Raw genomic sequence first — 24876 nt, forward strand, 5'->3', positions numbered from 1 at the left:
GGCATTCGGTAGCCGCACAGAGACCCAGACTAGCATATTAGAACGACTGTAAGTCACTTTGGTAATGCCCAACTTGCCGGGCTCTCCCTTGTTGGTAGAAAACTCCATGGCACCCTTTGTGGGCCAGCCTATGGCATCTACGTGTGGCTCCCAGGTTCATCTTGAACTTTGCTAAAATTAATAGAATTCCATAGGAAGTGGCAACCTGAGACAATACCTAAAGTCCGATCTCCAGTCAATGTCTGGTAAGTCTCCGTAGAGTTGCTTTGAGAGTCTAATCTCATTCTTGCTTGGGGGATGTAGAACAACAAGAGGCTAATAAGTACAATCATCAGATTTTAGGTGGTGGTCCCTGGGGACTGAGGTTTTAGATATCTGTATTGCAAGTGAGTGTCTGGTCCTTGATGTCAGGGCAAGTGAGAATGGCAGGGCCTGGGTATCTGGATGAAGAATAGGTGGGCACGTGCATGGTGCTGATTGTGGAAATCACTACGGGAATAGTGATTTACACCTATATAATAATTGTAATGTGTAGGACGATTTTTATGTATGTATTTGTAACTATTGTATCTTGGTAGCACTATAGTAAGATCTTGTTGGCCTAGAATGAGGGTTATATTGGAGACAGACGGGTATTCAACCTATCTGACAAAAATTAGCGTATTACTAATGCAAGAAACTGGGGCAGATCTATTATGCGTTGCATGCCAGGGGTGGGAAAGTTGTACATTTTTTGTGCAAATCTGTTTTTTTTCGCGCATTGCCCACACAACTTTCATGGAAGGGGGCCTGGCATGAGAGTTGTGATAAATTTATTATCATGTATGCCAGTTGCTGGCGTAGATTGCACTTTATAGGTAAAGTTTTCTGCAGACCAGATCTTTTCAGCTAACTCTAGGTCAGAAATCAGTAACTAGCATTTCTATGAGTAGCCGTGCAGCCGATTATTGGCCCATGTAAAAAGTCCATTTAGACCGAAAGTCAAGTTCTTACTAGACATGATAAAGTCAAATTAGACTGTGCCATATAGTCCAAGCAAGGCTGTGAGTAACCCATGTTACTCAGATCCATACCTATGTGTCTGCTGAGGAAACCCACCTAGCCCTTGAGGCCCTTGCAGAGAGGTAACCCGCCAGATAGACCCTGTCCAATTCACTATTAGGTAATAGGAACGTGTGCAGGATTTCACCCTCTGTTGGATTGTTATAAAACAGAGCAATAGGCAGTGGCGTAACTAGGAATGGCGGGGCCCCGTGGTGAACTTTTGACATGGGGGCCCCCCTCCCCAAACCGAAGCCGAAGACCTCGACTGACCCCCTCCTCCGCACTCTATTATGTCCCTTAGTAAGCCCTGCACACAGTATTATCCCCAATAGTGTCCCCTGCACACACAGTATTAACCCCTATAGTGTCCAATGCACACAGTATTAACCCCTATAGTGTCCAATGCACACAGTATTATCCCCCATAGTGTCCCCTGCACACACAGTATTATTAACCCCTATAGTGTCCAATGCACACACAGTATTAACCCCTATAGTGTCCCCTGCACACACAGTATTATTAACCCCTATAGTGTCCAATGCACACACAGTATTAACCCCTATAGTGTCCAATGCACACAGTATTATTAACCCCTATAGTGTCCAATGCACACAGTATTATTAACCCCTATAGTGTCCAATGCACACACAGTATTAACCCCTATAGTGCCCCTGCACACACAGTATTATCCCCCATAGTGTCCCCATATGTCCCACTGTGGACACCTATAAACATTTATTATACTCTGGGGTCTGAAAAGACCCCAGAGTATAATAATCGGAGACCCGGGGGATTAAAACCATTAAAAGAACAGAGACAGTTGCTTACCTGTTCCTGTCGGCTGTCCTGTCCGCTCTTGTCCAGCTTTAATGACGTCAGATGTCACATGACCCGGGAAGCTGGCCTGGGTCATGTGACGTCAGACACGAATGACGGAGGCCTGGCAGGATCGTGGAGAGGTAAGTAACACTGTTTTTTATGTTACCTTACCCCTCCCGGTGCGCCGATCATTATACTCGGGGGTCTGCAAAGACCCCCGAGTATAATGATAGCCTCTGTGGGCCCCGCAGTGTCACTTGCCGATCCCGGCCCAGCCAGGATCGGCAAGTGAATGGGGCCCGTAACTGACTTTTTTTAAAAAAAAAAACAAAAACGCAGCGGTAGCGGCTGTCACCGGGCCCCCTAATGGCCCGGGCCCTGTGGCAGCTGCTACTGCTGCTACCACGGTAGTTACGCCCCTGGCAATAGGCTATTAGCCCAAGGGTCATGAAATGGAGGTGGAGGGAGGGAATGAAAACCCCCAAAATAAGAGGCCCATATTGATCTATGCCAGTGATGGCGAACCTTTTAGAGACCGAGTGCACAAACTGCAACCCAAAACCCACTAATTTATCACAAAGTGCCAACATGGCAATTTAACCTTAGTAATGTGCGGCCCTCAACTGCACACAATTACAGACCTGCAAAATATGGTCATACGAATGGGGCTTTATAGAGCTTTCTGCTCCACTGTGACCCCAACACAGTCTAATCTGCTCCACTGTGACCCCCACACAGTCTAATCTGCTTCACAGTAACCCACACACAGAACAGTCTGCTCCACTGTGACCCCCACACAGTCTAATCTGCTTCACAGTAACCCACACACAGTACAATCTGCTCCACTGTGACGCTCACACAGTCCAATCTGTTTCACAGTGACCCCCACACAGTATAATCCGCTGCACAGTGGTCCTCACACAGTACAATTTGCTCCACGGTGGCCCCCACACAGTATAATCTGTTCCACTGATGGGTGCCCAAAGAGAGGGCTCTGAGTGCCACCTCTGGCACCCATGCCATAGGTTCGCCATCACGGATCTATGCTATAGAACCCCTATCTGTTTACAGCTGGGTCCAGGCACAGAACTATAGATTTTACAAAAGAACTATGGTCTGTATACTGCATATAAGCTGATATTATGTTTATAGGATAGCTGTATAGGAAGCGTTTCCTATTGTACTACTTCTGATGTATACCTCCAATGTTTACATTGCCCACAATGGAAAAAGATGGTTTTTTGGAGTGGCCCAGTTTATAGGAAAGTACAGTATGTGGATGGGGGCCTATAGCTACATTCTTCTATATTCATGGAGCAACAAAGTAACAGCCCCTTCCATTATCCTCCCTTCCATCTTTTGTCCTTTAAGTTACATCATACATAGGACACTATTATGCCCCATAGTGGCCCCTACACACCCTATTATGCACCATAGTTGGCCCTTTACACACTATTATGCCCATAGTGGCCCCTGCACACACTGTTATGCCCCATAGTTGGCCCTGTACATACCGTACTATTATGCCCCATAGTGGCCCCCACACACACTATTATGCCCCATAGTGCCCCCTTCACACAGTATTATGCCCCATAGTGTCCCCTGCACACAGCATTATGTCCCATAGTGGCCCCTGCACACAGTATTATGCCCCATAGTGGCCCCTGCACACAGTATTATGCCCCATAGTGGCCCCTGCACACACTATTATGCCCCACAGTGGCCCCTGTGCACACTATTATGCCCCATAGTGCCACCCCCACACTATTATGCTCCATAGTGGCCCCTCCACTCACTATTATGTCCCATAGTTCCCCCTTCACACAGTATTATGGCCCATAGTGGCCCCTGCACACAGTAATATGCCCCATAGTGGGCCAGCCATGAGCAATATTATACTCTGGGGTCTTTTCATACCCCAGAGCAGGGCCGCCGATAGGGCAGTACTACTGGTACTGGCGTCAGGGGCCCGGCCAAATTGAAAAATGGGGGGGGGCCCGGTTTTGGCCCGCCACCGTGTGCCGGCCCCCTGGCGCCCGTAGCAGTCATTGTGTATGTCCTATTTCAACTCAGATCTGCATCCAGAGGACGCAGATCTGAGTTGAAGACATACGCGGCTGAAGCAAGGAGCTACACAGGTCAGCTTCTCGCTTCGCTGCTGAGTGCCTCTCTCCCTGACACATATGCAGCTGAAGCGAGGAGCTGACATGTGTCAGCTCCTTGCTTTGCCGCCGCCGCTGCTACTGGCTTGTAGACATGATGTGATCACATCGCGTCTACAAGCCAGTAGCCGGCGAAGCAAGGAGCTGACACAGGTCAGCTCCTCGCTTCAGCCATCGTGTCTACAAGCCAGTAGCAGCGGCGGCAGCGAAGCGAGGAGCTGACACAGGTCAGCTCCTCGCTTCAGCCATCGTGTCTACAAGCCAGTAGCAGCAGCGAAGCGAGGAGCTGACACAGGTCAGCTCCTCGCTTCGCCGCTGCATGCCTCTCTCCCTGACACATATGCGGCTGCAGCGAGGAGCTGACCTGTGTCAGCTCCTCACTTCGCCGCCTCCGCTACTGGCTTGTAGACGCGATGTGATGACGTCACATCGAGTCTATAACTGTGCGCCAGTGAGAGAGAGGCGCGCAGAGAGCTGCGAGGGAGCGAAGGAGAAGGTAAGTCAGTCAGTGTAATGTGGAACGTGAAACTGGGGGCAGAGAGAGGACGGCATGACACTGGGGGCAGAGATGGAGAGGACGGCATGACAATGGGGGCAGAGATGGAGGGACATGAATATGGGGGCAGAGATGGAGGGGACATGAATATGGGGGCAGAGATGGAGGGGACATGAATATGGGGGCAGAGATGGAGGGGACATGAATATGGGGGCAGAGATGGAGGGGACATGAATATGGGGGCAGAGATGGAGGGGACATGAATATGGGGGCAGAGATGGAGGGGACATGAATCTGGGGGCAGAGATGGAGGGGGGGAACATGAAACTGGGGGCAGAGATGGAGGGGGGGGACATGAAACTGGGGGCAGAAATGGATGGGCGGACATGAATCTGGGGGCAGAGATTGGGTGGGAGACATGAAACTGGGGGCAGATGAAGGGTGTATATGAAGCTGGGGGAGAGATAGAGGGGGGACATATAATGTACGGGTGACTGTAGGAGGATTATACTGTGTGCGGGCACATGAAAAATTAATGAGAATGGGTGGAGTCAACATAACGGTGGGTGGGGCTAAATTTGCCGCGGCGCGGAAAGATGTTAGAAGGTGGATGGGGGGGAAGGGGGATTGTTGGGGTATCGGGTGTGCGGCACTGCGGAGAGGGAACTGGGGCCTTGTAAAGCTGCTAAATAAAGGTAAATGTAATACAGAATTGGTATGTCGCAAAATAAAGTAGTTTTAAAATGGGCAGCGGGGGTGGCGGGGGGGTGGGCCAGACACTTAGGCTGTATGGGGCCCCAAAATTCCTGATGGCGGCCCTGCCCCAGAGTATAATGATCAGAGACACAGGGGTGAGTACAAACATAAAAAAGAATGTTACTGACCTCTCCTTGGCTCCTGCGCACTCCCCGCTGATTTCGGCCATCTTTAATGTTGGTAGAGACGTCACCTGCTTCGAGCCAGGCCTGCTTCGCTACGCATAATGACGCTGGCCCACCCTACGTGACATCTGGGATGTCAACAAACAGGCCTGAAGCCTGCCGAAGCCCAGCAGAGGTAAGTAACAGTGTTTTAGGCTGTCAGTAACAGCCTATTAAATAAAAACAAAACACCAGGGGCCCATTGGGCTCACTAATGTCCTGGGCCCTGTGGCAGCCGCTACCACTGTTACCGTGGTAGTTACACCACTGCACAAACACTATGTGAACACAGCCTAATATTTAGTATATAATATCTAGTATATAATATACAGTAGATTTTTCCTTTGGCAGAACGTTAAAGCTTCAGACCAGTCATAAATCTTTGCTCTCTTTTCACCTTTATCTGAGGCTAGTATACAGATAGCATTCTACTGGGGTATCTGGAAATATATCTATAATGTAATGTTAAAGTTCACATGTGCATTAGATTGGTACAGGTGACAGTATATAGGGACATGTTACAGTACACATAGGTATATGGGCTGGACTGTGTGCTCAGCTGTTCTTGGAAAGACCTCCTATTAACTGAGAGTTACTGATTAACTCCTGCACTGCCACTTACAGCTTACATAAATGAAAGGTACAAGCATCTCCACTATATACCGGTATTTATTGAGTAACAATGTGTCAGCCCCTTCTACTCTCCTCCCTTTCGTCTTTTGCCCTTTAAGTTACATAAGAAGGTTATCAGGTGGAACTGCAGCTGGCCATAGCTCTTAGTACATAGTAGTAGGAGTCATAAGAGTGAAGTTACAGACTGGTTCGCTCGGACTATGGATAGTAAATGGATACGTCTTGGTGAATTTATACTGGAATAGCCAATGGGCAAGTAAGACCAGAATACGCACCTGGTTGTATAAGTCACCAGACATAACCAGGAACAGACGGCCAGCAACTGTGTATGTCCTGAGATCTCCTGCCTGGAATCATGGATCAGTTTGTGCATCCAGATGTAAGTCTATAGGGACAAAGGGGCGAGGGGGCTGAGATATTGGGAAGGGGGGGATTATTTAATGTCTATGATCCTTTGACTTTTACATATTTACTTATTTGATGAGCACAGACTTTATGAAGGTAATGGAGACTGAATGATCACTATTGAGGATGATCAGAATTAAATAGATTTTTAAATGAGCATAATCATATAGAAATGTATAGACAATTAAAAGTACAACATTTATGCAGATATAATGAAATGAACATTTTGCAGAGTTTTAAAGATTTTCTCTAACCATCTTAGGCCCAGTTCACATCTGCGTTTGGGCCATTCCGTTCCCCTCTCCGCATGAAAAATGCAGAGAATAAAGTGCTGCTTGTGAGCGGAAACCACATGGACCCCATTATAGTCTATGGGGTTCACGGATTTCCTAAGGTAACCGTTTTTTTATGCGGATTAGGTTTTCCGTTCGAGGGGTCCCCAAGCGGACTCCCTCAACAGAAACCCATGCGCAGATGTGAAACATGGTTAAGTGGTGACAGTCTGTAATCTTGATCAGTTAGCAATGGATACCACCATGAATGTAGGAACTTTCTATTACACTTTAAGGCTCCGTTCCCACGGAGTAACGCGACGCTCATTTAGACACGTAAACACATGTCAGAGCGAGGCGCTTCAAAACAGATCCCATTGATTTCAATGGGTTCCGGCTTACGTGCGCTACACATTGAAATCAATGGGTTATAAAGCCTCCCATTGATTTCAATGTGTAGCGCGCGTAAGCCGGCACCCATTGAAATCAATGGGATCTGTTTTGAAGCGCCTCGCTCTGACACGTGTTTACGTGTCTAAATGAGCGGCGTATTACTTCGTGGGAACGGATCCTTAGAAGCGTCATTGTCCAGCCCTATGTATAGCAAATAAACACTTGCACTTGAATGTATGCTAGATGCAACAATGGAAGCCACGAACAAGTTGAATATTTATACCACTATATTGGCACTTATTAGTACATAAGTATAAGTTACCCTGATTTTTTTTAATATAGAAACAATTGACATTTGTCAGAGGTTTAGATGAGATGATACAGATTGTATTGACATGTCATATGCAGATCAGTTATATAAGGTGCAGTCAGGCGGGAAGAGTCAGCCAGTATCACCCTGCAGAGATAGCAATGGCCTCAGTGCCTCTTCAGTAAAGTGAATGGCCTGGATAAATCTGTGCCACTGAGGTCATGGTCACTAGTTCTAGCAGGTTCAGGAAGCTGAGTATAGATATATACATCAATTTGTCCTGATCCAAAATATGTAAAAGGATCAAACTATAGGGCCATTATTTTGCACGGTCAAAAATTTGGATCACATGGTCACCGTGTATGGAGCAGAGAGCAATCCGGACTCTCATTAGATTACCCAATACCCAGATCTGCCCAGATTCTCATTACTAAGATGATCATTTCCAGCACATATCAGGGTATTACCGCCACATTTCATCATATACTCAGGAAGAATGTGAATGTGATGTGAAAGGTCAATGAAGAAATCCTTGTTTATTCAGCCATGTTCAATATGATACATCTTGGCTCACGGTGAAAGTGTAAATAAACCGTAGAGGCGCTGAGAACGGAGTGAGGAGAAAGAATATATATCTAAACTAAAACATTGTATAAATACAACTAAAAGGTGCGATACAATAATGACAACGCATGGCAACAGCAGGACGCAGGTCGGTGCTCATATAGTTATAATACATCCGTGACGGTGAAAAAAATGCAAGAATATTAGAGCAAATCGCTGCATGTAAGCAAATCGACAATTCTAGCAAAAACCCTATATGATAATCTTAGTGAAATAAGTGTAAGGGCTCCTTCACATGGCTGATACGCTGGCTGCTTTAGAACGTGTAAACGTTCCGTAGCAGCGGCGTCTAAAGCAGATCGCATTGTTTTCTATGGGAGCCGGCAGACGCGCGCTCGCCATAGAAATGAATGGGCTGCTTTTTCCATTCATTTCTATGGGGAGCGCACGTATGCCGGTTCCCATAGAAAACAATGGGAACTGCTTTAGACGCCGCTGCTACGGAACGTTTACACGTTCTAAAGCAGCCAGCGTATCAGCCATGTGAAGGGGCCCTAAGGATCAGAAGTGTTCCTCCAATACTGAAAGAGTAGCCAGCCAGATAGCAACACAGAGCCAATTTGATCAGAGGATACTGGCCTAGTGTCACACCAACAGACCCAAAGGGCTAATAGTCAAGCTGACCCATAAAGGAGGAACAAAACTATATCCTAAATATGCTGACAAAATTACCCTACGCGTTTCTTTTTTATCATCAGGGGTCCAATGTATTTGCAGATGGTGGGATTCATCTATTTAACAGCATTTTTTACTGCTAATACAACTTTGAGTTCAACCTAACAAATGGCATGGCCACTAACCGATCCCCACTCCTGGCCGTTACAACCTTTGCTTCCATTTCAGCCCTCCAAGGGACCTTTTGCTTTACATATCACATCACTGTCAGTATCAGAAATGTGATATGGGAAGACAGGGGCTCCCTGGAGGGCTTAAATTGAATTGAAGGTGGCCATGGCCAGGAGTGGGGATCAGTAAGTAAATAGGGCCCATTATTTGCTAGGGTAGTTCCAGCAGGTAATAGCTTATGAAAAAAAATTAACTATATTAATATTCCTGAACCATTCTTTTTCAAATCATAGCCATTATTAATGTCACCTGGTATAGGAAAAGTCTTAGATTTTGTTCCATAGGGAAGCGGCTCATACAATGTCTACTAGTATTTACCTTCCATATAGATGTGTGTGATATCTGGCCATATGTTTCATACCTGACCATGAATCTTCCTGTAGTTGCCATTGTGCAAGTGTTAACCGTTTACCTGACCTCTTCTTTGGATACAGAGTTACATATACAGTGGTGATTGAAAGTTTGTACAGCCGTCCAAATTTTATAGCATTCTGGATAAATTTGACTAAAGTCTTAAGAGTGGAAAAAGGGAACCAAACCAAAAATGAGACTGAAATATTGAAAGACTTGGTCATTTATATATAGAAGAAAATGATCCAATATCACATATCTGTGAGTGGCAAAAGTATATGAACCTTTTCATACAGTATCTGATGTGGACCCCTTTAGGTCTCGTTCACATCTGTGTCGGTAATCCATTCGGGGTAGTCCGCAAGGGGACCCCACCAAACGGTCTACCAAATGCATTGGCAAGCAGTGAAAGTACATGGACTCCATAGACTATAATGGGGTCTGTGTGCTTTCCGCACAGTCTCCGCACAGAACTTACGGACAGAAAAGTGATCTACTTTCCTCATGCGGAGACCGTGCGGAAAGCACACGAACCACATTATAGTCTATGGGGTCCGTGTGCTTTCACTGCACACCACTTGCCAATGCGTTTGGTAGTCCGTTCGGGGGGTCCCCATGGGGACTCCCCTGAATGGATTACAGACGCAGATGTGAACGAGGCCTCAGATGCACCAAAACAAATAAATGGGCGTCATTTATAAAACTGTCCATAGTAGAACATACCAAATGTGTATTGGCCAACCAGCCAATTTTGATGGGTCCTGCCACCCGTCTCACGTGTATGGGGTTCTTCCACTGATGTCAGATATCAGAGGAGAAAAGTATTGGAGCAATTGGATTTCAACTACCCGATACTTTTTTGTCCGTCCACACTGCCTGAGTCTTTCTTCCTCTCCCCAGTTCAGTGAATATGTACTGCATGGCCAAGTCAAGTATGGGGATTTGGGGCGAGATAGCGGTTGACCAAACGATTGTTCAGCTGACAGCCATATTGTATGTATGGCCAGCTTTAGTGTTTGTATACATCTGTGCCATAGGATCTGCCAGGAGCTTCCAATAAAGGTTATATTTAACTGGAAGAACGCCATCAAATCATTGCGAGTGTTTCTGTATCAGCTCTATGCTCTGTTCTGGAATATGGAGTACACAAGGGACCAGGACAAGTAAATCCTGGCTGAAATAAAGGATTACTTTCCTCTTGTTCTCAAAATGCATCAAGGGACATAGCTATAGTGGGTGTATAGATAACAGTCACACCCTGTCCCTGGTGCACTAGTGGACCGAAATGCTTCTCTCTTGCAAAAAACCCCCTCACCCATACTATAAATGGCATATAGTATTTAGGGGGGGGGGGGGGCTGTAATAGATTTTGCATTCGTGCTCCATGTTATACCCCTGACCTCACATTTTAAATAAGTCCATGAAAATAGCAATTATATTATATTGTCAATATATCATGAAATGCACAAGGACAGTATGTTTGGGGTTAGCCTTGCCTTTCTCAAAAGTTTTTATAAAGGGTGTTTAAGATTAGAAACCTTTCTGGTGTGGGGTTTCCTCTGTTTTCACACTGTCCTTTACCCCTGTAGGTGGAGCAGATGCTGGCTGAATTTAAGCTTCATGAAGAAGATTTGCAGGTCCTGATGAAACGAATGCAGGCCGAGATGGGAAGAGGTCTTCAACTGGAGACCAATGAAGAGGCCAGTGTAAAAATGTTACCCACCTATGTGCGCTCCACACCTGATGGTTCTGGTAAGAGACATAGGGCAGGGTTGTATAATATAAGCCTATGCACCCTAGAGTGTATGGATAATGTAGACAACACCAACAGGAATGTTCCGCGCCACATGGCACTTTACATGATAAGTAGTTAAACTACATGATCTGTTTTACAAAAAGAATTCAGTGGGTCAGATTAATCCACCAAGGAACCAGTAGATCCTCCAGAGATATCAGGTTCTGCTTCTTATACAAAAGACAGTCCCATTTGGAGCTCAGTAAACCTTTATCAGGGTGGAATCTCAGTCTAGTGTTGGGTTGAGTGGTTGGAAGATTTATTGCTTTGCCTAAATATTTTTCTGTGCAAGGTTCAATAACTATACTGTAGCTGGACTTGTATGTTGTTGTTCTAAATACTCCTACATTCTACAAAAAACATGTAAAGATCTCTAGAATAGTAGCAAACTGTGTATTTTTGCTTCTAAGCCTAAGAAGCACCCCCAAGTTTCAAAATGAGATTATGTGTAATGTTATGTTACTGAATAACTGTGAAATTATGTGCTCCCCTCTGGAGCATTGAACACCTCATTGTTCCTCTAATGCACAATGTTTCCTGTATGGGCAGGTGGTAAGACTCACAGTGCAAGTCTTGGCTCCCATAAACCTGCAGTGATAGTGTGGCCTCCTGTTCATACAGAAAATACTGGGGGAAACTATTAAACCAGTGGTCAAGGTGCCTCTTTACCCATTTTCCATCTTACCACTTTTGAAAAAAAGTAGGTGGAGCAAGGTAGGGACAAGGCAGGCCAGGGCGCAGACACCTCGGCTCAATAGATTTAGTATAACTCATGCCATAAAATTGGTGTGAATTATACCTGAAACCTTTGCCAGTCCCTGATGCATCAGGGAGTTCTCAAGCACCAAAATTATTAAGAGGATCGACAGATTTAGTAGCGCCTGTTGACAGCTCAAACAATATTAAGACCAGTACATGATGCACACGATGCACTGGTCCGTATAAGTTCCCCCACTGTGTGTATCAGTGCAGCAGAGAGGAGGTCAGTGCTCCAGAGAGGAGCATATAACTTCACCATAATGCTGTCAGTATGCTACTCAGTAACATTACGTTACACACAGGCTCATTTTGAAAAGAAAGGGGCTGTAGTGTTGTTCTATGTTTAACCCTTCATACTTGATGAACCAAACAACAACACAAACATTTCCAAGACCTGGCTGTTATTTTTCCCACAATGAGCTGTACACCTGCTTATGGATTGTGTCATGGGATGGGCTTTCTGTTTTTCAAAGAAAGCAGCCATGTCTCTGCAATCCTAGACAGCCCCTTTAAGGAGTGTTTGTAAAATATGAACATGATCTGTAGATTATTGTAACAATGAAGCCTGGGTCCAAAGAGTTTACCTAAAGTTGAAGTCCTCCATTATCTTATAGTTGTGTCTAACTCTAGATGCATTCTTCTGGCTGATACAGTAGATTACATGTTCGGCAATGTGTACCCATAAAAGAAAAGACACATTGACAAACAAGAAATTCGATAACATACGGCTATTATTGGTATATGCATTTAGCTGTGGTTATCTTGCAGTCCCATCCATAGACATACATTGTACCAGGATACTTTTAAAAAAAACAGCAACTACGGAAGTTTGAGGAATTGTACAAGAAAAGTGTCAGGTTCGGAGTCGCCACTCTCATCCAGTGGCTGTATCTACTATTGCAGCAAAGCCCTCCTATACTTAAAGGGGTTGTCCAGGAATTATAGGCAACTTAGGAGAGACCGAGTTGAGTGTAAGACACAATACATGTCACACTCACCAATCCCTAACGCTCTGTTGTACAGTCCCAGTCCCCTATCCCCATACTTCATGAACGACCCCGTCCTTATTGTTAAAAGCAGAAGTATTGCCAACCTCTTATGTTATGACATATTGATCGACTATTCCAATAACATTGCCTGAGGCAACACAGTGGATAATAAAATCAGCTCTCTGAGTGTAGTCTTAATGGGGCTGGCTAGTGGTTGGCCAGGAGGGGCGCTGTTTAGTAAGAAATTGTGAAGAGATTGGTAGTCCTGTGTATGGTATTGTACGCGATTAGTATTACTAGACTATTAGTGATGTGGTCATTTATTCTGAGAATGATTTTAAGCTGATTATTTCTATGTAAAAGCAAAAATGTTGCCTCTGTTATAAGGCCCGGGGGACATAAGGCTAAGTCACACGGGGAGTGTAAGGGCGGATTTTTGGCACTTAGAGTGATGTGAGGAACCGCGTCACTCTAAGGCCAAAACCCGCCTGCCACGACTGTCACAGCATCCGATAATCGTGGCTTCCCCCTCCGGAATAGGCTTAAATGAATGGGCCGACTCCGGAGGTTGCTGCTGTGAGGCGGACGCTGCGGCTGAACGAGCCGCGCAATCTGCCTGAAGAAAGGGCAGCTCGGAATGTTACCGCTCACGGAAAAAAGTAGCCTGGTGTTCTCCATAGACCACCATTGTGAGGGGGTGAATTATGACATGGATTACGCGCCATAATCCGCCCCCTCTGTGCCTGTGTGAACTAGCCCAAAATGTCTTGTAGGATTTGAATCTAATAATATGGTTATCAGCCTTGGCCTACTAAATGATTTATGACCTGGCTCTACCCCATAGAAGCTATCCGGAATAGATCTGTCATCTCTCCTGACATGTGTGTTTTAGTACATACTTGTATTCTTCTGGAAATAATTATTCCGGAGCATCTTTTCTCATAAAGGAAGATTCACATCCCATCGTGAGAAAAAATCCTGCACATAGTTTTATAACAAGGTACTACCGAACGGACCTCATTATAGTCAATGCTGTCATCGGACTACATGTGTAGCTGATGTTTTTGTTGCCCACCTCTCGGACTTGACCGTAACTGTGTGTGTTCCTTTTGTGATTCTGCCTGAATACTTATGAATAAATTGACAAGTGGGTGTGTCCCTAACCCTGTCACCACTGGTCAGTGTCAGACTGTGTAAGGACACGCCACCAACTAGTAACACCCAGCTGTCAATGTATTCATCTGTAAGAAGAACAGCACGTAGCAGAATTACCAGAAAATATGTATATACCGTAAGTATTTACTAAAACAGGAGACGTGACAGATGATCTTTAATAAGATTAAAGGGGCCTACGCTTGTATAACCAGTGGCAATGTCCTTGACTGTCATGTCACCACTTTTCCTGGACTTTAGCTTTCAGGAGATGATCTGATATGTTCATCATACACTGGGCATTGGGTTTGTCACCAGTCTGAAAGCAAACATAGTTCTAGTTTAAACAGTGGCTGCTCTTCAGCCGTGTCCTTCACCCCCCAGAGTAGGCACATCAGGATAGCTTCATCTCTTAGCAAATCTTTTATTTACTCACATGGATAGTGCTCAGCCATGTCGTGGGAGGGCGGCCAGTAACCTCAGGTTATATAATGTCACAGTGTGACTGCAGAAGATGTACAAAGTGGAGTGTAAACAATGAAATACAAGAAATCAAAGCTTTTTCTTTACATAGTCTTAGGCACGTTGCAAAAAAAAAAAAATTGTCTACGATAGACGTCTATACTTATACGCATTGCAACCTGCCGTATTATTGGTTTAAAGGGGGTGTCCGGGATCATGAAATTAAATGCAGGCAGCAGGGGAGGGCTAGAAAATAAAAATGCATTCTTATTTACATTCATCCCCCCCTGCATAGGCAGAACTTGAGTGGGTGCAGAGGGTGCATTCTCAGCTGCGCCTAGGAGCCTTAGGGTACATTCACACGTAGGAATTTGCCACAGTTTTTTTCCAAAATCCATGCCAGATTCCGCCCCAAGATTGCAGCAGGACGCTGAAAAAATCATCGCCCTGCTTGATCTTGCTGCGGATTCCACAGGCTCAAGACATCAAGACATCTGGGCCTAATAAGTAGCCCTGCGGTTGAATACGGAGGTGGAAAATTTTACGCCATCTGAATGTAACTTTAAGGGACCTATAAGATGTCTCTTCCCAATATGGGGAGACCAGTACATTAAATGTTACATTATAGTTGGGGGACTTGAGACAGATTTTATACTGGGGCCCAGGAGCTTCATGTTACACATGTCTTCCTTTCCATTCCTGTTATTGAGGTCACCAGTTCCTTTGATGTGACGTCGCCTCTGTATACAAACAGAGCAGCGATAATGACCTCCGACTATCAGCCAACAGGTATCCCATCCAATTCCTTCATTCACAAGCATGCTTGGTTTATCTGAGCAGTGTATGTGTATTAAACTGGACATGGTAGAAAGCCAATGTCAGGCATGGTTCACATCTGCGTTTGGTATTCCGTTCGGGGAGTCTGCATAGGAACCCCCCGAAAAGACTACCAATCGCATTGGTAAGCAGTGTGCACTGAAAGCACACGGACCCCATAGTCTATAATGGGGTCCATGTGCTTTCCACGTGGTGTCCACACGAATCATGTGGACAGGAAAGTAGATGTACCCCTGCACCCTGTATATAGTTATACCCTAATATGTAATTGCTTCTTATGCAAGCCTCAGCTCATCCTGGTTCTGTCTCCTTCTGACTCCTTTAGAGGTTGGAGATTTCCTGGCCTTGGATCTCGGGGGAACCAATTTCCGAGTAATGTTGGTCAAAGTAGGCGAGGATCTAGATGGACAGTGGAAGGTCGACACCAAGCATAAGATGTATTCGATTCCTGAGGATGCCATGACAGGAACTGCAGAGATGGTGAGAAGCTTGGCCTGAAGAACGTCACACTCAGTATTGGGATAAGTGCTGGGATATAACAAACCTGGAAATTTAGCAAAAGCTAGAGGAATATTTGGGAAGAATTATCCTGTATGTCTATATACTGTATAGCTGTAGCAGAGTTAACTCGAACTTCTGCAACTGGTAAAACTTCTGCTGACTGATGTCTCACAGAAGACAACAAGAACCAATGGGGTGGGTGGGAGTGAGACATTTTCTCATCCATATTTATGACATAGCTTAGATGTGTGAAATAATTGATAAAATGGTGTAATATGTGTGAAGTTATAGAACTTATAACACACTAGTAACAGCAATATAAGGGTAAAGTACTAATTTAGTATGTGGAATAATTTTTTTGGCATTACCTTTTAAAGGGAATCTGTTACATTGAAACTGCTATAAAGTCTGCAGCCGGCATGTTATAGAGCATGAAGAGCTGAGCAGATTGATATACATATTGATATGAAAAGCTTTATTATTATTTATAAGATATTTCTTTATACTCTGGGCTTTGGAGTCCAGTGGGCGGGCTCATCCTTGTACGATAGCATTTCCTGGATGAGTGTACTTACAGAGACAGCTATATCTATATCACACTACTCCACTTCTTCAGCTCTATAAGATGCTGGATATCCTTTCCAGTATGACACGCTTCCTTTAAGTTGACTCAGTGCTCTCTTTTCAGCTGTTCGATTACATTGCTGAGTGTATCTCGGATTATCTGGACCAGCAGAACATGAAACACAAGAAATTGCCTCTTGGATTTACCTTCTCCTTCCCAGTCCGACATGAGGATATTGACAAGGTGAAATGCATTACTTTACAATAGATGTGGATATAAGTTTGCAATGGCCATTATTCCAATATATACATGGCAGATGTTAGAGTTGATCTAATTGTTATATAGAAAAGCTAATATTACATTTCTTCAAGTAACCTGTATTTTCTTTGTAGGGGATCCTTCTAAACTGGACTAAAGGCTTCAAAGCTTCTGGAGCGGAGGGGAACAATGTGGTCGGACTGTTAAGAGACGCCATCAAGAGGCGAGGGGTGAGTTATTGGTTTTTCTGATAAATTGAGATATCCTTTTGAAAGAGGGAGCGGTTTTGGCGATTGTTGATAGAGTTATAAAGACTGATGTATTGTATGCCAGTCTTAATAAAGCAATAAAGCTATGCTCAGTCAAAACCATTGTACAGTTACGTATATATATGGGGTAAAGTAACCTCTTCTATAATTGATCTTTGTTACTTATTGATATCTAGATATCTACATTAATATAATAGTGATTCCACAGAACAGGAGTGTAGATAATGACTACAGGACCCATAGCAAAATTTGAGCCTTTGGGCCCCCCCAGGTACAGGGGCCTGGATGTAACTACTACGTTTGTACCCCCTATAGCTTCACCTCTGAATTATGCATATGGTTATACAGGGTGGCCATAATATAACCTCAGGTTTGGAGTCGTGTGCAGGCTGACCCAATGAATAGAATTGCCTGAAAATTTGTTTGTGTGCTAATCAAGGCATGGGGAAATGGACGGCATGAGAAAAAAAAAAAAATTAATACGAAAACTCCCCACCAGGGAACAATGTGGCGCTGTACAGTGAGTGCGCGGCGCAGAACCCGTCTGTAGATACTTGGGGATGTCCCATTTGGACCACCGACCAGCATGGCTGTTCAATGTGGCCGCCCTCATGCATGGTGAGCATGGTCATCCTATGCAGAACGTGCTCGACGCTTGCGTGTAACGTCTCTGGTGAGATGCTGCGCACTTCCAACGTGTTGCGGTCTTTGAGATCAGGCAGGGTTTCGACATTCCCCCGATAAACACGGTCCTTCGAGTGTCCCCACAACCAAAAATCACAAGGAGTGAGATCCAGAGAGCGCGGTGGCCACGCTGTAGGGAATGAGCGGCTCAAAATCCTGTCATCGGGAAAATGTGCACGAAGAGCGTTCTTCACAGGATTTTCGATGTGAGGAGGGGCTCCATCCTGCATGAAGGTGATCGTCTGCAGACACTGCTGCTGTTGGAGTTGGGGAACGACCATTGTTTCCAGCATTGTCCGGTACCTCGCTGCTGTGACGATGTTTTTTTTTTTTTTTTTTCATGCCGTCCCGATGCCTTGATTAGCACACATACAAATTTTCAGGCAATTCCGTCCATTGGGTCAGCCTGCACACGACTCCAAACACCTGAGGTTATTTTATGGCCACCCTGTATATGATTTAGCAATATCCCTTTACAATCTTCTGACATATACTCTTTTTTTGCCTTCTCCAGGATTTTGAGATGGATGTTGTTGCTATGGTGAATGACACTGTCGCAACGATGATCTCTTGTTACTACGAAGATCACCGGTGTGAAGTTGGCATGATCGTAGGTAAGTGTGAACTCACCAGCAAATAAGAGTTTCTTTCCAGAATATCTGTTTTCTTCGGTATAGAAATGATAAAGTTATTGAGGCTGATTTATCAAGCTTGGGGTATCATAAGACTGGAATACCTGTCCCAGAATGGAGATCTATCCCAGGTAGGAACTAGAGTAGATTTCCATTTTAACTCTGGATAAGCTACAATGAATCCTTCGGGCATCCCAAGACATTGCACAATGTGGTGAGCGAGTTGTGGAACAGGGGTAGTGGTGCACGCTTGACGCAAGAAGGGATCCTGCGCCACATGTGCGTCACATTATCATCCGTTGTGCCACCTGTGCCAGTTTTCTGGCAAGGTGGGATTGATAAATCTGCCCCATTGGACTACGTTTTGCTTTTGTGAATACCTTCAGCTTATGGACCAGCAATGCTGTGGTCACATATGTCAAACATAGCCATAGGCACCAGAGTTAACTCTTAATCTGCTTTCATTTCACTTTGATTTTCCAGGTACTGGATGCAATGCCTGTTACATGGAAGAGATGTGCAATGTGGAACTGGTGGAAGGAGAAGAGGGCCGCATGTGTGTCAATACAGAGTGGGGTGCATTTGGGGACACAGGTGAACTAGAAGACTTCCGTCTGGAGTACGATCGAGTAGTGGATGAGGGCTCCCTAAATCCTGGTCAGCAACTGTAAGCACTCACTATATTATTCCAGTCTGTTAACATGGTTTTCTAGGACTGAACTACTGATGTCCTATCCTAAAGATATCTGATCAGAGGGGTCCAGTATCCCAGTGGCCAGGGTCGGACTGGGGTGTCTAGGGCCCACCAGTGGAATTGTTTCTAGGGGCCCGCCACCAGGACCCTGCAGACCAGCGATGCCGAGACAGGGCAGCTAAAGGTAATACCATCTCGGGAGCTATGCTGCTCACCCGCCATACAATGTGCAACAACACACTACCTAAACCTACTGCTACACTCTGTATGGAAAGTGATCAGCATGGCTCCTAGAAATGTTACCATTACCTATAGCCGCACTGTCCTGGAATAGCTGATCTGCAGAGGTCCTGGCTGTTGTTTCATCACAGATGTAATATTGACGGCCTATCCTAAGGACAGACCATCAATATTATAAAGTTGGATAAATCCTTTAAAGATTTGTCCAGGAATTGGATCAACCTATTTGCCTGGCGCTGCTGGGAAGACGAACGTTCCTGACTGACTGTCAGACATGCCCTTCTGACAGTGAAGAGCTACAGTACCGGGACCGATAGCTCTTCACCGGGGGCACAGAATGGGAAAGCTGCACTGAATTCAGCGCACTGTTGGCTTTCTAGCGGTATATAAAACCGCATGTGCCCCAGGTGGTAAGAGCTCCTCCTTAACATCTCAATATACTGTACATTATACTATAAGGATAAGACCTAACACAGCGTCCCACAGCAAAAAAGCGCTGTGGGAAAACCCCCGGCGGCAACATGTCAGTTTTCCTGCAGCGCTTTTTGCAGAAACTCCACAGAGGTTTGCTCTGAGGACTTTCTGCTTCCATTATACCTATAGGGACACTATAGGTGTTTCCGTAGGTATAAGTGCTGCGATTTCCAAAAGCTGCAACAGTTACCTACAAATTCATACATATACATTCATATATACTCACACACACACTCACACACACACATATATATATATCTATAAATATATATAGATATCTATCTATATATAGATATATATCTAGCATATACACATTTATATACATTCATATACCATATATACTAACATATATACATACACTCACACATTATTATAGAATGCTGTATATACACACACATACCTGTATACAAACATACAGTCCTCACACAGTATACAAGACACATGCTTTAACCCTTAAGTACTATCATGGTGTCTATCATAATGATATGTGTATGGTAGTGGTGTATGATAGACACGATGATAGCACTTAAGGGTTAAACAAATGTACACATATACATATTAAATATTACATTTTACCAAAAAAAAGAAAAAAATATACTCACATTTGTGAAGAAGCAGCAGCAGCAGCAGACTCCTCTGTCCCCACACGGGCCGATGTAAACGATGACTCACTGCTGGGAGGGGGAGGGGGGAAAGTCCGGCTTTCAGAGAGATCGCTTCCTAAGATTGCACTGGCAGGAGGCCCCTCTGTGTAAGTGTCGGGGCCCTGGGAAACTGCAGCAGCTGGGCTTCTTTATTCATTACAGCGCTGCCAGCAGCCTGGGGCCCCGAGCTTACTGTTCCAGCCCCTGCCACTAGCAGCATCGCTCAGTTTATCAATGCAAATGCACTGGACAGGGGCCCGAACCAGTCCCTGACATCCCGATCGGGCCCCTGACCAGTGCTTCTATATAGTCGGGGCCTGGGGCCCACCGGGGGATTCCCCGGTGCTCCGGCGGGCCAGTCTGACCCTGCCAGTGGCCCACTGATTAGTTGTTTGGAGAGACGGCAGCATTTAAAGGTATTCTACCATTAAACTACTTTTTTTTTCTAATGAACACGTTGGAATAGCCTTAAGAAAGGCTATTCGTCTCCTACCTTTAGACATGGTCTCCGCCGCGCCGTTACATAGAAATACCGGTTTTAACCGGTATGCAAATGAGCTCTCTGCAGCAATGAGGGCGGGCCCCAGCGCTCAAAGGCCGATGAGCGCATCCCCATTGCTGCCCAGAGCTCTTTCCTGCGCCGCCTCCTTGTTCTGCAGCAACTCCGCCTCTTCTGGCTTCTCTTGCTCTTGTAGTTCTATATAGGAGCATAGAGAGGCCACCCCAAAATGGCCGGCTCCTGTATTGAACTGCAAGAGCGGCTACCCAAAAATGGGCACCGGCCAGCTCCTGTATTGAACTGCAAGAGCAGCTACCCAAAAATGGCCGGCGGCCAGCTCCTGTATTGAACTGCAAGAGCGGCTACCCCAAAATGGCCGCTGGCCATTTTTGTGTAGCTGCTCTTGCAGTTCAATACAGGAGACGGCCGGCGGCCATTTTGGGGTGGCCTCTCTGTGCTCCTATATAGAACTACAAGAGCAAGAGAAGTCAGAAGAGGCAGAGTTGCTGCAGAACAAGGAGGCGGCGCAGGAAAGAGCTCTCGGGCAGCAATGGGGATGCGCTCATCGGCCTTTCAGCGCTGGGGCCCACCCTCATTGCTGCGGAGAGCTCATTGCATACCAGCGGCGCAGGAAAGAGCTCTCGGGCAGCAGTGGGGATGCGCTCATCGGCCTTTCAGCGCTGGGGCCCGCCCTCATTGCTGCGGAGTGCTCATTTGCATACCGGTTAAAACCAGTATTTCTACGGAACGGCGCGGCGGAGACCACGTCTAAAGGTAGGAGACGAATAGCCTTTCTTAAGGCTATTCCGACGTGTTCATTAGAAAGAAAGGTAGTTTAATGGTAGAATCCCTTTAATTAAGTGCTGCAGCCATTCTGCTGAATACTAAACACAGCGCCGTACATTGCGTAGAGGTTGTGCTTGGTATTGCAATTGATCCCCATTCACTTGAATTGGATCGGGCTGCAGCTGTACCATGTGACTGATGAACATGACGTCATCAGCACAGTACAGGGAAGAGGTGGCCGCACTCAAGAACACCGTGGCCTCTTCAAACACTTGATCTATTGGGATCCTAGGTATTGGACCCTCATGGATCACATTTTGGTGATCAATTCTAAGGATAGATGGGTGGGTGGCCCTAGCCTTGATGTTTTGGTGTCATTAATGATGATCACTTACTTTGACCTTCCTGTTTACTCCTTCTATGGAAAAGCTATGAAAAGATGATTGGAGGAAAGTACATGGGAGAACTTGTCAGACTTGTCCTGATGAAGATGGTGAATGAAAATTTGGTATTTGGAGGAGAAGCCTCTGAAAAGCTGAAGACAAGAGGAAATTTCGAAACACAATTTGTCTCACAGATAGAAGGGTAATAAAGAAAAACGTGATATTTCTACTACGTATTGAAAATGCTGTCAGACTAGCATGTTATAGAGCAGGAGGAGCTGAGCAGATTCATATATAGTTTGTTGAGCTTATGAGTCCAGTGGGCGGTCCCACCCAACAACTGACAGCCTTTCTTGTATGAATGTCCATACAAAGATAGTTGTCAGTCACTGATAGGACCGCCCACTGGACTCCTAAGCTTAGGAGGAGAAGGTTAAATAAATACACTGCTAATTCTACTGAATCTTTTCCCACAAAATTATATCAGAATCTGCTCATCCCATTATGCTCTAAATCCTGCTGCATTTATTATGTGATGGCTTTCCCAAACGTAAAGGGCTTATTTGCTTTGGACAATAGGTTATCTGATGATAAGCCAATCACAGGGTATCTTACACATGAGAAACTGAATCATTGTGTAGTGTCCATTGAAATCAATATACTCTCTATGTATTGCAGGAACAGTCACAGAAATGCCCTTTATAACTGGCTATAGTTTGTAGAGGTCCAGAATAAAGAACACCCCAGAATTTAATGGTTTAGGAATGTTATAAACCAGATAATGCCCTGTATATATATTGATGACCTATTCTTAAGATGGGTCATCAATGTGTGATCGGTGGAGGTCTAACATCCAGCATGCGGCACTCACAAGAATTGCAGCTTCTTCTTTGTGCCAATTACGTCACATTCATTGGACACATGGTACAACTTCCTTTCCGTGGCACTCAGCTGTAATACCAAACATAGCCCCTACGCCACGTATGGTGGCTGGTATTCAGGGAAGAGGCCACAACCAAATACTCAGTCTCTTCAACCAGCTGATCTGTGAGGGTCCCAGGTATTGGACCTCCAGCGATTACCTACCCTAAGAACAGTCCGGGAAAACCCCTTTAACGCCTCTTTTTCTATCCAATTGCTAGTGGCCACCAATATTCATAGTTTTGTTTTATGGATTTTTTATTTCCAGAGACTCTTCAGACTTTAAGCAAACCTGCAACATCCTGCGGACACTGGGTCTGCAGCCGACTTTGGGAGACTGTCATGCAGTACGCATGGCATGTGAAAGCGTGTCTACACGAGCTGCTGCCATGTGTGGATCTGGCCTAGCTGGCGTCCTTAACCGAATGCATAAGAACCGGGGAGACGACATCCTCAAGATCACAGTTGGAGTGGACGGATCTGTCTACAAGCTCCACCCTTTGTAAGTTTTTAGCTGTTGACATTGCAGCCAAATTGATTCACAAATTGGGATAGCATTTACCACTGCTGTAATACCACAATTGCCCAATTTGGTGAATAGACTAGCCCAATGAAAGTGAATGGTCCAACTCTTTCTTTTTTCTTTTTTTTTAAATGTAGATTGTGAGCCCCATATAGGGATCACAATGTACATTTTTATCCTACCAATATGTCTTAGTAGAATGGGAGGAAATCCACACAAACACGGGGAGAACATACAAACTCCTTGCAGATGTTGTTCCTGGTGGGATTCAAACCCAGGACCCAAGTGCTGCAAGGCTGCAGTGCTAACCACTGAGCCACCGTGTTGCCCCAATGGTCCAACGCTTGACGTAAAATTAAAATAATTTTTCTATTCTTCTACTTTCAGCTTCAAGGAAAGGTTCCATGCAACAGTTCGCAAGCTGACACCAGGATGTGACATCACCTTCATCCAGTCAGAGGAAGGGAGTGGACGAGGGGCGGCCTTGATATCAGCAGTAGCATACAAGATGGCTTGCCTTATTGGTCATTAGCAATTCATTCAACATACTCCTTGGAAATATGGTTTTTCCTACCTCCTGAGATCTGCAGAGTTTCTACAGACCTGTACAAAAGCCCATCAAGCTACAGTGTTCCATAAAGTCAACATTGTCTGAAAAGCCTACAATGGCTCCAGCAGGATACATCGGAGTTGCAAAACATCTTCCCTAAGCTTTAGCATGTATTTCGCAGAATGTTCATACAGTACCGGTATATGGTCCGTTCAGAAAGATATCCAATAGAACATGTGTGCATTGTCGGATATCTTCTCTCACGTACACGTCACATATGACATTCTCATCTCATTACATTAGTTGCTGCTTCTCGTTTTTTTTTCTGTATTAAAAATGTGCATAAGACCACGGTCTAAGAAACGAACTATCCAGCAAGGACAAGGCAAATACAGCCAAGACCTGGTAAAGTTACAGCTTCAAGTTTTTGCTTTCAGGCTACAGACTCACAAATTTTTAGTAGCCATGTGGATTTCTTAGGTAATATGTTATTAGAAATGGGCGGACATAAGCAGAGAGATAGTATCGGTTTATAGACATTGACAGGCCGCCAATGCAGTGCTCACCATTCAGCCCGGAGAATGAAAATCCTTGGATTAGCCATATTTACGGTAGTACTTGCCTATGGTAAAAATTCAGAATTCAGTCTTTGTGTTCATTAAAGTGATTCCTCTCTACTGACACCTGTATACTATATGTTGTGAATTAATGGTTTTGTTAGTGTTATGTATGAATATAAGAATGTATTGTTATACAGTAATGCTTTACAGTAGAAAAATACATGACATTGTAACATGCAGTTGAGATTTTTAGAAACGACTATGAAGTGTACAATTCGGGCCACCACATTCCAAACAAGGGTATCCAAGGATTTTATTCCGATTTGTCCATATAAGTAAAGAAGAGCAACATAGCCCTCTTAGCTCTTCCTTGAGTAAAGCCACGCCCATGAGGAAGCAAGATAAAGCCAACCCAGGCTTAAGC

General features: G+C 45.0%; 1 protein-coding gene across 1 annotated transcript; it reads left to right on the top strand.

Annotated features, from left to right (window-relative positions):
* Positions 1–6429: 6429 nt before the first annotated feature.
* Positions 6430–23874, top strand: GCK (glucokinase). Its single transcript, XM_075272975.1, has 10 exons — positions 6430–6453; positions 10865–11027; positions 15595–15749; positions 16459–16578; positions 16728–16823; positions 18061–18160; positions 18662–18845; positions 21945–22100; positions 23088–23321; positions 23730–23874. The coding sequence occupies exons 1-10, from the start codon at positions 6430–6432 to the stop codon at positions 23872–23874; spliced, it is 1377 nt and encodes a 458-aa protein (XP_075129076.1).
* Positions 23875–24876: the final 1002 nt, after the last annotated feature.

The sequence above is a fragment of the Leptodactylus fuscus genome, chromosome 5, assembly GCF_031893055.1.
Source record: "Leptodactylus fuscus isolate aLepFus1 chromosome 5, aLepFus1.hap2, whole genome shotgun sequence".
Lineage (NCBI taxonomy): Eukaryota > Metazoa > Chordata > Amphibia > Anura > Leptodactylidae > Leptodactylus > Leptodactylus fuscus.